This window comes from Talpa europaea (genome assembly GCF_964194135.1).
Source record: "Talpa europaea genome assembly, chromosome: 10".
Classification (NCBI taxonomy): domain Eukaryota; kingdom Metazoa; phylum Chordata; class Mammalia; order Eulipotyphla; family Talpidae; genus Talpa; species Talpa europaea.
This window is the reverse complement of record NC_140077.1, coordinates 106,614,254-106,628,976: the sequence shown is the minus strand read 5'-3', so window position 1 is coordinate 106,628,976 and position 14,723 is coordinate 106,614,254. Positions and strand designations below refer to the sequence as shown.

At 35.5% G+C, this 14,723-nt stretch overlaps 1 protein-coding gene across 1 annotated transcript in view; it reads right to left on the bottom strand.

The window, feature by feature from the left end:
• IQCM (IQ motif containing M) overlaps positions 1-14,329 on the bottom strand; it is a gene marked incomplete at both ends in the record, with an annotated part of 218,706 nt that extends 204,377 nt beyond the window's left edge. Inside the window, 3 exons of the mRNA XM_084245594.1 lie at positions 4,679-4,955; positions 5,943-6,025; positions 14,293-14,329. Of these exons, the coding sequence (XP_084101720.1) occupies positions 4,679-4,955; positions 5,943-6,025; positions 14,293-14,329 (397 nt within the window). The remainder of the gene's footprint in view (positions 1-4,678; positions 4,956-5,942; positions 6,026-14,292) is intronic.
• Positions 14,330-14,723: the final 394 nt, after the last annotated feature.

Here is a 14,723-nt window from a genome sequence, read left to right as displayed (position 1 = left end):
TTCATACCATTATTTGTTTTAGGTAAAATATCTCAAACACCTTGACATATTTTCCTGCTTTGACTTAGGAGTCCTATTTTTCCCATGCCTAAAGCTAAGTGTGCATGAAAAGACAAAGGATGTTCGCCAGACTATGATATGGTGTTTGTCCTCAAATGGGTCTGGCACTCTCTTTGTTGTTTATCTACATCGACTTGCCAATGGTATTAACGACCAGACAAAACAGGAATCTGAGTCATTTGCAGCCAATCACAAAGCTCCGAGCCGTAAAGCTGACCACTTTCACAATTTGTAAGAGAAGCAGAAAGCAAGGTGAAATAGAGGATGGAAGCTGGCTCCACTCCTAATTAAGACACTTCTGCTGAAAACCCTATCTCTCAGTATAGTTCATGCCAACAACATTTGTCACAGTTGTTCCCTAGCAGTTTATTAAGTAGTTAAGGTTTTATTAACTCTTTAAAATCACATGATACATGAAATTATAAAACCAGATGATACACTTGGACACCAATGCTACTTGAGCACATTTCATAAAACCAGAACATTAGTTTTCTGATACACACCAGGTAACTGTATCATACTAAGCTTTATATTCCCTACCAAGCCTAACATGATCTGTTGACTGAGAAGTAAAGGAAGGGAGAAAACACATTCAACCCATTCATATTTCCAGGAAAATTTTCTTCTTGCAAAATAATTCTGTATCTGCTTTACATTGATAGACAACCATCAGTTTTTCTACATCAGCTTGTATTTTCCCTAAGTCTTTCAATGAGCCATTAGCAATGCGCCTAGTATTTTGTAGTTCACATTACATTTCCTTTTTTTTTTTTAAGATTTATTTATTTATTTATACAAGCACTGGGTACAGTCAGAAGCGCGGGAGGGTGAGAGTATTCACCAGAGCGGGGAACAGAACAGGCAGACCCACGAAATACACTGCTGAGGGGAGCAGTGGGCACAGCAGGAGATGTCTGCGCACCATGTGGGACCCTTACTGGTGGTCGGGGATGGAACCTGCACTGCAGAGGCTGTGGGCAGCTTTGCAGCCCAGCGCTCAACCGCTGCACCACCAGGGGAGGCCCGCATATTACATTTTCACCAAGAAAGCTCGTTTGGTCCTTGCAGAAATATAGTCAGCAGTCATTTTTATCATCACCACTTAACAAAATAGGAAGCTAAAGATCCATTCTGTCTAATCATTTGGCCAGAATCATGTATCAAGAATTTTATTTTACTTATTTATTTTAGTCTCTAAATTTATTTTAGTCTCTAAATCTCAGATTATTTCCCAAACAGGTGCAGAGAGTGTAGTTAAGTATGGCTCATGTAACTACTGGCCATACAGACCACCACACTAGACTATGTTCACAACATGGATGCACAAATGTGAGGTCTTCTTGTTATACACTCCCCAGCCACAGAAGCGGCTCCTTTATTAAGCAGTGTAAATATTTCCGTATGGAAGAACGTTTATAATCAGGACTATCAATACCGGAACAAATCTAAGAAGATAGGAAATTCAGTTCATGGTCAAAAAAATAGAATGCGGTAGCCAACCACAAAAGGAATACAGCCTCCAGTTACAGTGAAAATCAACACTTCAAAGGAAATAGTGAGCCAAATAGGTAGACCTGCATGATAATAATTTTTGTAGAAAAGAAATGATTAGAAAAGTCACACACTCATTTGATTTTATTGCCAGTGCCATAAAACGTTTTCCAAATGTAATTATGCCTATAAATAAACAAAATCAGCTGCAAACAACATAACTGAATACATTGGAGTTCTAGCTATTGGGATGTTTCTTCTCTAAACAAAGGAAAAGTAATATGAATGAATTAAAAGAAGGTTTCATTTAAAAGCCAATCAAAGAAATAACTTGGGCAGTATAAGCCCAAGGCCTGGTAATTCTAGCACTGAGCCCCAGAATTTGTAACACAGTATTATTGCTACGTTCCAACGACTCACATAATTTTACCTAAGAAACTATCCAGGAACACCAAGAACACTTCATGACTATTTGGGGCAATTCATTATTGTTGGCCCAAGTAATCACACCTTCACCTCTTTCACAGAAAGAGGTGATTGATCCTTCCCCATATTAGTGCTGCTCCTACTACCCTGTTGACTGAACGTGGGATTGTTAGAAAGGATTCTTTGGGTTGATGCAGGAACAGTCACCAATTTCATAATAAAAAAAAAAAAGCAACTGCCAAAGCGCATTCCAAAGTTAATATTCTATTCTAACCTTTAAAATTCTCCATGATACTAGCTCTCTTCATACATATATAGATGTATATATATGTGTGTATATATATATATATATATATAGAGAGAGAGAGAGAGAGAGAGAGAGAGAGAGAGAGACTTTCAAATTTCCATGAGGAATAGACAAGTCACTTTATAAATAAGTATTACAAGTACATATCCCAGACTTTTTCTACTACTTAAACGTCCTATTTAGTGGTTTCCTATAGTTGGAAGCTGAGAACATAAGTAAAAACAGCCATCTACACAATCATATGAGAAGTGCTTGTGTGATGATATTAGACAAGTGATAATACCTGATGAAAACATGTTACATGTCTTCGTGGATGGCTCTATGGTAAGTACATACTTTTTTGATTCATCCTGAGTCAGAGAATTCATTGGACTTTTGGAATAGTATTTTTTAAGTGCCTCTAAAATAATGTTTTGATTCATTAAGTGAAATGGGATCAAAACCAGATGGATTTGGCAGCAGGCTTGTTCCCTGGTTCCCAGGCTGCTTCAGAGCAGTGCCAGCTCGGAGAGGGGATGATCAATGTCACACATTCCACACTTCGGGCACTAATAGATCCTTGGCTCCAAGTTTCCCAGCGTTAAGAGGGAATGCCAGAACACACATGCTGTGACAGAATCATTTTGGAAGCAACCATGCAGGCCAGAGAAATAAATAACAACCTTGGGCACTGCAGAGCTCAGGCAACAGCTGTTTTACACCGGACAGTGATTAGGATCAACCTCTTTATTCTGTGCAGTAATTCCACACTTCATACACATACGCGCACACACAGACACACAGAAACACGCAGTATTCTTAAGTTGTAGCAAAGGGATCAGCACCTTATAACAGAATTATAATTTATAATGCAATGGTACATAGGATAGTTTGAAAAGTGACCAGGCTTACCTAAAGTTGGTTAGAAATTTACACACACACTTACAATGACAACTCTTTTATTCTATTAGTCAATAAGCACTGATAGACTATCTTTCTGGATCTGAGTCCTTTGTTATGCTATTAGGCACTAAGGATACACATGCAAATAACATACTGCCCTCTAAAGGCTTACTTTCTAACAGAAAATACGGATCAGCACACAGGCAAACCAAACTGATAGATGTTTGTGGAACTACAAAAAAGAGGACTGAACACCCCTCTAAATTGGTAATAAGAACATTATCCACTCCTCTTGAGAGTTAGCTCCTTAAATGCTATACGTTATACGATGACTATACTGATATTTAATATACATTCTAAAAACTGATTTTACACATGATTTCCAATTAGATTGATAAATTGTTGGCAGCATCACACTAAAAACTGATTAAGCTATACTGTAGTAAATCTATATACTCAAAGAAATCAGCTCATGTTTTTTTCTGATTTTTGCTCGATTAAGAAAAATATGAGTAGGTATTACATGCAAGCACAAAATATACTTACTAAAGATATTTGATATTATAGCTGTTTCAGTAGGTTTTTGAAGTTGGTATCTATGATTGTAAATAAAATCCATTATGCCTGTGCTGCTCAATCTGGTATCATGTTCTAACTACAGCTTTTGAGAACTTGAAATGTGGGTAGTCCAATTTCTAAAATACAAACTGGATTTTGGGGAAAAACTAAACAATCCCACTAATAATTCTTATATTGACTAACTACTAAAATAACATTTTGGATACATTTTGGAATCTATTAAAATTAATATTTTTACTATTTTTTGTAAATAATTTCACCTATTTCTGTTAACTTTTTAATGTGACCACTAGAAAATATTCAATTATAACATTTGAGACTCAGGCATATTTCTATGGATAATGCTGATATATACATTAATGATGCCAATCTTTCCTATGAGCCCACACCTATAGACTACCTATTTGCCATTCCCATATTTGTATGTGTAATAGATTCCGCAAATGCAATGTGTCCAAATTTCATCCCTAGATTTCTGCCCATTCAACACTGTTTTTCTCCCTCTTCCCCACCTAAGAGAGTGACAATTTTTATTCTTCCAATTATTCATGTCTAAAGTTTAAAGATCCTTCCTTGACCCCGCATTCATAGCCAATCCTCCAGCAAGTACTAAGAACAGAATTTAGAGTTGCAAACCAATGACTGCTTTCATAATAGTGAAATAAACAGGTTCTGATGATTTGTACTAGAAGGGCTATTGTGTAGCTAAAACAAATTTGTTCCTCTAAATTCCTTTTTCCCGTTAACATGGTTTCTATTCTATTTCCAGCAACCTCCAGAGGTAACTACCTGTTTTACTCATACCTCTGCACCTTTCATTGCTAAAATGTGAAGTTTGCGGGTTTGCCAGAGCAGGGACATTCCACTACAAGCCCAACAGAAGCAGTTTCAACCGTTGGTTTGATGAACTTCTTTGTTTCACCAAAAACTTACCTTTCAGAATTTGATCTATAGATTCTTTGCCTTTTTCTTTTACATTAAAAATGCTTGGCTCCTTGAAAGAAATTTTTCGTGAAGATTCCTCAATATGTTCCTTTTTGGAAAGCTCTTTGGACTCTTTGAGAAAACATAAATTTTTGTGTGCTGTCTGAAATTCTTGGATGACATCAAGCATTTCCTTTTTTTTAATCTCCAAAGGTAAGAATTTGCCAGATTTTGGTTTTTGGTGTTTATTTCTAAAAACATTTATGGAAGGACCTTGAATTTTACCCTATAAATAAAAGAAAAATGAATTTTTTAAATTTAATATTAATTGTATAATAAAATTATATCCACCAAATATATTTTACAAAATACCCTACTGCATAAGGCAATAATTATAGCCTATGAAGTTCTGTTAGCCTATGAGGTTCTCCTATGACATTTTCCAAAAGCACTTCACAAACATGAGTTATATTCCACTTTAAAAAATGTGAACTTTAAAATAGTAATTTTCTCCTCAAATGTGATTTTCAAATGTAGCTTTGGAGTCCATTTTAAAATAGGATTTTCCAAATATACGCAAAAAAAAACCCTTAATTATTTTCAACCATTTTTGAAGAATTTTCAAATGTCCATAAAAGGGAAAACCCCAAACCTCTTTCTCTGTTGAACCAGAAATAACTGGCCAAAATTTTCCCTGAAAATTTAACCTGGTGCTGATTTTTCTGTCTTTGGCCATCCCTTTCCTTTTACTCCTCCTCACCTTCCAAATCTAGTCACTCAGCAAATGTATATGAACCAGGCACATTACTTGCTGCTGGAGATGCAGCTTCCAACAACAAACCACTGCCCTCAAGGACCATCAGACTGGGGAAAGGTTCTAATGTAAAGTGACGTGGAAGAGGATACAGGTAAGCATCTCACACTGGGGACCCAGGAAAGATGGATCTCATGGCACATTTTCTAGTTCAGCATCACCCAATAATGACAAAGGATATTTACTTGAGTTGTTTGATTCAAATATTTCTGTTGTAACTCTTCAAAATAAAACATTAAAAATGGGATGGAATGTGCAAAATAGACATATGTATAATTAAATAATATGGATAGCTAAAAATCATATTTAAAATGTATCTGAAATTAATTTTTATAACTAGCAAGGATTTCTTTTTCTCTTCTATTTAGAATCTATCGGGGTTCATGCAGTCATTTGAAGCATACAAAATAGTTATTAGTTTCCAGAAAAATATAATGTTAGATAATGCAAAGCATCAACCTCATTTATTTTCTCATTATGTTGGGCGATGAGAGCTTGTGCTTCTTGAAAAAAATCTTGCCTGGTGATCTCTAATGTGGGACCTAAAATAGAAACATAGAAACATTTTATTTTTTTAATGTAGTTAATATATTTTCTTAATCAAAAATGGTAAAACTAAAACATGAAAATTTGGAGGAGATTACAAATCTTTCAGGAAGATATACTCTGGTTTCTCTTCAGATCGCATAAATCTTTCACCTTTTACAAATCTTTCAGGAAGAGAATTTTAAAAGTGATCCTTATTATTATATTAAAAATAAGTTAAAGTAATGTAATATTTTATTTCAAAAAACATCAGCTTACAGTGGTCAGAATGATAGAGTAGATTACCCTAATTATTAAAACCCAGAGAAATCAAAGTAAAAACACAAAATTGAAATCCCCTTCAGTTATGAATGTTCTCTAAATGCTACTAAACTGAAGACACAATAATTTGGGCACAAAAATTATTAACAAGACTATATTTGCTTTACCCGATGACTAGAGTATATTCTTCAATACGTACCTTACAACTTGTTGATATAATTATAACTGCAAAATAAGACTTCTCAAAAGATTTAATAGAAAGAACATTCAAATAAAAAATATAGATGAGTAACATTATAATGATAACTCTTATCTTGTATTTTCCTCAGAACCTGAATTTAATCTTCGTATCCAGTTATGTGTGGAATTCTATAGCATGAACATAATGTGTTTATCATTCTCATTTAGTCTTATCTAAAATTTCCCCCTCATATATTTCTCTTTACTATTAGCTGATTCTGACATTTATAAGTGAATCTGGACTTCTTCCTCTTAACCTGGGCTCAATAAAATTTAAATATATTACCTATTCAAAACAGTTTTTTTTTTCTGGCCAGTATTCCCTATTTCTATAATTCTAGCCACCTTTAACACTGAAGTATTCCTTTCTCCAGAGGAGATACAACCCAAGATAGCTGGTAGATGCCTAAAACCAGGGATAGTACCAAATCCTACAGACACTATGTTGTTTTTTTCCTACACATGCCTATGATAAAGTTTAATTTATAAATTAGGCATAGTAAAATTAACAATAGCCCACATGAATTTGCATTTCAAGACATGAATTTGGGGGGTAGAGGAAGAAAACATTCAGACCATACTGGATACCACCACATACTCACCAGAATGGTTAAAATTAAAAGGCCAGTCATAGCCAATATTGGGAAATTTTGGAGCCAGCCACTGGAGTCCTCATGTATTATTGGCAAAAATGCAAAACAGGATAATCAGTTTGGAAAAGATAGAGCTATTTCTTATAAAACTAAATATACAGTTATCCAATGACCTAGCAAACTCCTCCTAGCTATTTCCCAAAGATATGAAAATATATTTTCATATATTGACAAAGGCTTTTACATGAACACACCTATCAGCTTTATGCATAATAGTTTCAAATTGGAAATGGTCCAGATGTGTACTAACAAGAGAATGGTGAACAAATTGTGGCAAACTCATACAAACAAATGTTACTCAGTAATAAAAAGAGTCAAACCACAGACATACGCAATACTGATGAGTCAAAACTATTATGTCATGTAATTATCCTTACACAATTGAAAGGCACATTTTATGATTTCACTTACATCAAATTCTAGTGCAAATAAGTGAAAAACAACTGCACAGTGATGCCTCACAGGGTGGCATGGAATGATAGAGAAAGGTTGTGAAAGAAACTTCTGGAGTAACGGTAATGTTCTCTATCTTGATATACTGTGGATTACATAGGAACATGTAACTATCATAATTCAAGAACATAAGGTTTCTGCATTTTACTGTCATACATTTTACATCAAAAGTAGAAAAACTATAAGCAAATTCTGAATTCTTACTAATGATATATATGTTGGTTGATGATGAATATGTGATAAGTTAGAGTAAAATATTAATGGTAAGAATGAGTGATAGGATTTAAAATTCTTTCAAGATTTCTAAATGCTTGAAAAATTCATAATAAAATATTAGGGGCAAATGTTCCTTCATAATTTCCCCCTTGTTTCACCATGTAGATTCATGGGTCACAAGTAGCTGTTTCTTAGGCACAATGACATCCTGACGAATGAAGCCTGGGGGACACCCTGGCAATAAAGATGAGGAACAGCTGGACTCCAACTTACTTAAAAGCACAGGGTTAGGAGACAGCATCTAGTAAAGGTGCCCTGTCTCTGGACACGGAACTGACCCTCTGCAGTTACCCTAGAAAGAATAGGATCTCCTCCAGCTCACCAGCCTCTCCCCTTCACTCTTACTTATGGGGAGTGCTGTACCCATTACCAAACTCAATGCTTTCCATCTTCTACTACTTCCTAAAGTATCCTCCCCATATTCAGGGCTTGCTACACATTTCTAAGGATAATGATTGTTAGATTTTTTTTCTTCCTTCCAGTAAAAGATAGTTGTCAAGACTTCATGCTCATACTTCTAAAGAAGTGATATATTCTTTGTACAGCTCAGAGCAGAGTCACATATGAGTCACAAAATGGTTTTTTTAATATATATATATTATTGTTCAAAGCCTTAATATGCAATGTTCTCACATGGAAGAGTCAGGGGTGCGAGGTTTAAAATAGTCTGTTTCAATAAAAATCTAAAGCTGTTTTGCAGGGGCCTCTAATCAGACCATTTACTTCCCAGAGGAAAGGCAGCAAGCTATTCCCATGTAAGACCACGCAATTTGTCTCCTTTTTCCTCCCCACATGACTGTCTTTCCTCCTTTAATGACCATCTTCTGACTAATCAAACTCCCTTTAACTACTTTTCATTACACTATAGCCACCTATCAAAAACATAACAAGCAAAATAATTATGACAATGTGAAGAGATTTAAGTCACTGGTAAAAATGAAGTTTTACAAAAACCATCACATCTTCAGCCCATGTGAGACCGAAGAGATGATCCAGGTAAAGCTCTGGGATGCAATGGGTCTGTGTGCCTCCCCATCCCACACAGCCATGCCAGGAGTCCACACAGGTACTGCTTTCCTGAGTCTGTTGCTGCTTTTTTCCTGCCCACCTGCTGCTTTTCCTGACACCATGCACTTCTTGTGAGTACTGCAGATTTCTTTGTGATTTGACTGGTCACCCTAGTGAAATACTCACATTTTATAGATGGTTTCTGCTATGGACTGAGTATGTGTCTCCCCAAAATGCATTCATTGAAATCTTAACACCCAATGTGATGGTGTTAGGAGAGGGGCCCTTCGGAGATGCTTAGGTCATGAGGGTGGAGTTCATATGATTGGGATGAGCTCCCAGAGAGCTAAGAAGCCCCTTCCAGCATGCGAGCCAACAGCGAGAAGTGAGGAAGTGAGCCATTACTAGAAAGCGAACCTCCGGTCCCTTGATGTTGAACTACCCAGACTCCAAAGCTGCAAGATCAAATTCTATTATTTATAAGTCACTCAGTTTATGGTATTTTGTTATAGCGCCTAAATGGGCTGAGACTTTTCATTTCGAGTCAGCAGACCCATGCCCTTGTCTTTTAAAGTACCAAAGGAGCTGTTCTGATTTTCTACTCCATAACGAAAAATTAGCCTCTGACAGAGGAATTAAATTCCCAAGGTAACATTTTCTTCCTAGCCCTGAAGTTTGTTGACCAGAGTACCTGATTTTCCATATCCCCAATAGCCTTGTCACCTCTGAACCACAGGGAAGGAAGTACACACTCTGGCAATCCAAATAGCCTTCCTGGGGCTGGCAAGTAAATTCTGACTCATCAAGGTACTGCCAAATCAAATCCACACAGTCAGCCCATGAGGTTCTTTAACAAAACAATGTTTGGAATTTTTGAGAGGAACAGGAAAAAACAAACAAACAAAAAAAAAAAAACAGCCATCCACAGAAGAGAGCTAAGGCCACAGTCCTGAAATGGCTCCGCTGAAGGCCTGTCACAACATTGACTTCAAGTCATCCATCCAGAGACTTCTATGTCATTTAAAAAGCTGAGGCTACTGTTTTGATTTTCTCCCATAACTAAAAAATTTGCCTTTGAACCAAAGAGTTAAATTCTCAAGGTAGCACAAGATAACTCATATCTCAATACCTTAGAAAAGGCAAAAGTGGAGTCTGTTCGTTAATTTTGTAATTTCCAGATATATATATATATGAATTCAACCAATCAATCTAAAATTATAAGAAACTAAATGATTTTGACCTTAAGAATTCATCCAGTATGGTCTCACTCATAGCAGGAATCTAGAAAACCTAAATAAGGGACCAGGAAAAAGAATAACTATAAGAAAGAAAAAATCAAAATCAACAAACAACTATAAACCAGAGACACACTATGGGGGGCGGGGAAAGGAGGGATTGGAGTCAAAATAAGGGGGGGTGCAATTGTCTGGGGAATGTAAAAATTAAAAAAGAATAAAAAAAGAATTCATCCAGTTAGTAATCTTTGAGACTTCTATGGCTCTGTCCCAATGGAGGAACCGTAAATGCTTGCAGCTTGTATACATTCGAGTGCACACTATAACTTCAATTAGTAAAAGGAAGTTGTCAAAACTGTTCCTTCTAAAAAAAATAATTAAGGCTATAATTAAGGCTTTGTTTATTTGCAAATAGCACATAGGATGATTTTTAAGAGCACTCATTCCTGAGTTGCACTATTTTGATCTTGAATTTCGATTTGTTCATGAACCTTATTTTATTGTCTTCAACCTTCATTTTCTCATTTGTAGAATGAGGATAATGATATATCCTGCAGAGTGAGAGGGAGAACTTGGGCTTTCATTTGAAGCACTTAGCACAGAGCCTGGCACACATAAGCTTTCAGTAAATGTGAGCAATTATTATAACCGTTGCTATTATATTACTATCATTGGGCTAAACTTTTCCCAAACTGTTTATATAATTAATTGCACTCGTCAATCCTCATTTCTTCAACTGCACAAAAATAAATTTCAATGTTCTAAATTACATTGAATGAATCTGATCTTAAAATAGTTCTTTTCACCCAAAACTAATTAATTAAAAAGGTTTGCAAATAATAAAAATCTTTTCATACTATGGATTCTTCGAGTTAACTAAATCCCCAAAAAGAAATAAAAATCATTATGAACAATAACAAATATTTTATGATAAAGTTCATGAAGGAGATTGAAGTAATCATATTTAAATAATCTAAAACATGAGTGTACCATTAATATTTCCATGGGGGAAGAAAATGTTTCTCTAATGTTAATGATTTCACTAATGTAAAATATTCTCCTACATTTAATATTTTTTAAATTACTCTTCAGACCTCAAATTAAGAAAAATGTAAAATACTAACAATATTTCATAATTTAGGGCTTTATTATTTTTATGAGTTTAGAACTCAAAACTCTGACTTTGAGGTATATTTACTTTTAAGTTTTCCTACTATCAATTCTGATTTTTTCAGCTTATAAAATCAAAAAAGCATTAATAATTTATTTTATATAAGAAAAAAGTTACTCTTCATATGTCATCAGTTTAATGCTATTATGATTGATAGTTCATACAACTATGGATTTTTCTTAATGCTTTAGAGATTCTATGTAATTGTTCTAGTAAACTTCTGAAATGAAAACACCAAAGATCTAGTCATGGAAATTATGACAAGGAAAGAGCCAATGGCAATTTCATCTTTATAATCATTGAGCAAGTCTTTTCTGTATCCAAAAAAAGACCAGGGACTAACAAACATGTGTTTGTTATAATCATAACAAAAATAACTGGCTTTACTCACAAGATTTCTATTCTTCCTACAAACAAGCTGCATCTTCAGAGACTTCACAAAAATTTCCTAAAACAGTATCCTAAGCAAAGATGTGTGTACACATGGCCACCTCCATCCTGTCCTGTGTGTACTCGCCCAGGTGTTAGAAAAGCCCTACCTCATGCTCAATGGGATTTCAATTCATCATATGTTCATTAAGCACCTACTAAGTCCCAGATACTCTTTCTCTGCTAAAGTGCTAAAATAAATATGACACTTGAATGCCTGTCTTCCAGGTGCAAAAAGACTTACGCCAGAAAAAATCTAAATAAATGCTATGTCATGCAATAAGATACTCCCTACTATGACAGAGGCCAACAGAAATCACCAAAACCCCCTACTGCCAGCTTACTCATATATGAGTGTCCCTTCAAATGTATAATGCATTACATATTATCATTAAGAATAATATTTAAAACAGAAATATTCCAAGATCAATAACACAGTGAATCAAATCTAGACTAAAGTAGTGATTATAAAAGTGTGCCTCATTAATTTCACATGCTCTGGGGAGTTGTCCTTTCAATCAGATCCAGATCAGTGCAGCCCTTATCTGTTTTATATATTTGAGTTCTTCCTAAGTTTTATTTTGTAAGAAAAAAATCCTTGCCTTAAAAATAACACGCATCTAACAAGTAAAAGAGAGAGAGAGAGAGAGAGAGAGAGGAAAGAGAGAGAGAGAGAGAGAGAGAGAAAGAACTAGTATTAGTGCATGCGCACAAGGATCTCCTAAAATCAGGTCCAGATGAAGGATTAACACAAGGAACATGCATAGAGAGGAGATGCCAGAGAGGGAAACTGAAACTGAGATTATTTAGTTCTAGAGCAAAGACCTGTGGAAGTGAGAAACTGAATACAGTCTTCTGAATGTAAACCTCAAAATAATTTATATTAAATTACATGATATACAAGTAAAGAAAACATTTCTAATTTCTTCACAAAAAGTATTAAAGAACCAAGTAAAACTCAGTTTCAAGTGGCACATGGCTCTTGGCCCTTAAGACACATGTTCAACAATAATTTCAAAGCTTTACTCTGTATTAAGACCCAATTCTTCACTTTCAAGTTAAAGGCATTCTGTTGAATTGTCTCTTACAGACACTGTTTCTCACTTGCCTTTTTCTTTAATCTTTGGTCTTCTTTAGCATAGTGTCTTATCCTCTCCCACAGTAAATAAACAGCTTTCCTAAATACCTCGGAGATTTTATAATATAACCCTCAAAAAAAAAAAATCTCCATGTTAGTATCATCAGACAGTGGTTAAATTGCTAAGGAGATGCAGGGGAATGCCACACTCATATCAAGACTTCAAATATAATTTAGGTAATTATGAGCGTGACCCAAAGGCAAAATGAAACTAGAGAACATTCCGCCTCCACTTCCTGGATCATCCTCCCTTTCTGCCCTTTCCATCTTGAAAAACGTTCTATATTATCCAACTAAAAAGAGAATTCAAGTGATCTGCACAGTGCTCCTCATTGCCCTGAACAGAAGTCAGCTGGCATGTCTCATTTACTGCCCAGAGTCATAAGAACCAAGAGAAGGTAGCAGAAAAAGACCTCCTGGTGGACAACCCCAGCTCTACACACAGCATTATATGGTTCAATCATGCTGCCTACGCCTAAATTTAAGATTATTTGCAGTTTTTCCAACTATATTTCAACACATAAAAGAAATATGTGAGCCATATATGTAATTAAAAATGTTCTAGTAGGGCCTCCCCTGGTGGTGCAGCAGTTGAGCGCTGGGCTGTGAAGCTGCCTGCAGCCTCTGCAGCACCGGTTCGATCCCCGGCTGCTGGGCGAGGGTCCCACATGGCCCGCAGACCTCTCCTGCTGAGCCCACTGCTTCCCTCAGCAGAGTACTTCATCGGTCTGCCTGTTCTGCCCCTGCTCTGGCTCTGGTGAGTTCTCTCACCCTCAAGCGCTTCTGACTGTACCCAGTGCTTGTATAAATAAATAATCTTTTTAAAAAATTGTTCTAGTAGTCGCATTTTAAAAAGTGAAGAGATGAAATCTTCATGACATATAATAATTATAGAATATTTTCTTATAAAACAAAATATATAAACATTAATCTATATAAAAGATTAAGATATTTTACATTCTTTTTTGTTTTGTCTTCGAAATCCTTCATGCATTTTACAAGTATATACATCTCATTCAGATGCTAAATATTTCTCAGACACTCAATCTGCATTTAGAATTTATAAAATAGTTTGCCTGAACAATTAGACTTACATACCCAAATAGATCTAACCATGCTTAAAAGTTTTCCATTAACTAGTCTTTATGTTGAAATTGAAACTAAATATTTAATTCCTTAATTTCACTAACCACATTTCAAGGACTAGTAGATTTGGATACCACAGTAAATAAAATTTGCTATAGGTCTTTCAAAATTAGGTTATATTAAGTAAAAGGAATGATATGAATTCTTACAAGGTGTGCCAATAAATAGTGCTCCAAGGGTTATAAATCAATAGAAAAGCAGCGGAAATTTTGTGCATTGAGCATAGAGTTGTTAGGTAACTGCAGATACTCACATTCTGATTTTTTAGACACAGCTTCTGAAGCAGCCATGATGGATAGTCAGGGTGATCTTCTTTGCTGAAGGTTGGGCTCCAAGTCCCTAAACACAGTTACATTAAGCATTTCAATGGAGGTGAATATCTATTTTTAGCTATTTCTTTCATTCACTCACTAAGAAATAGGATGAGTGATTAACATTTTTTATACATCATTCCTCTCCTCTGAAACCTTCAAAGCTTTACCCTCTAAAAGAAAATAACAATATTAGCCAGCACTGGACTGAGCTCTGTCCTATTGAGTGCTTGTATGCAAATCACCATACTGGTTCCACGCAACCTGATAAGAACTATTATCCCACTTTGTCAGATGTGGAAAGGGGAGCTTCAAGAAGTAAAATAACTTTGAAATATAAGCAGTGCCATGTGCAAAAATCCAGATCTTTGGG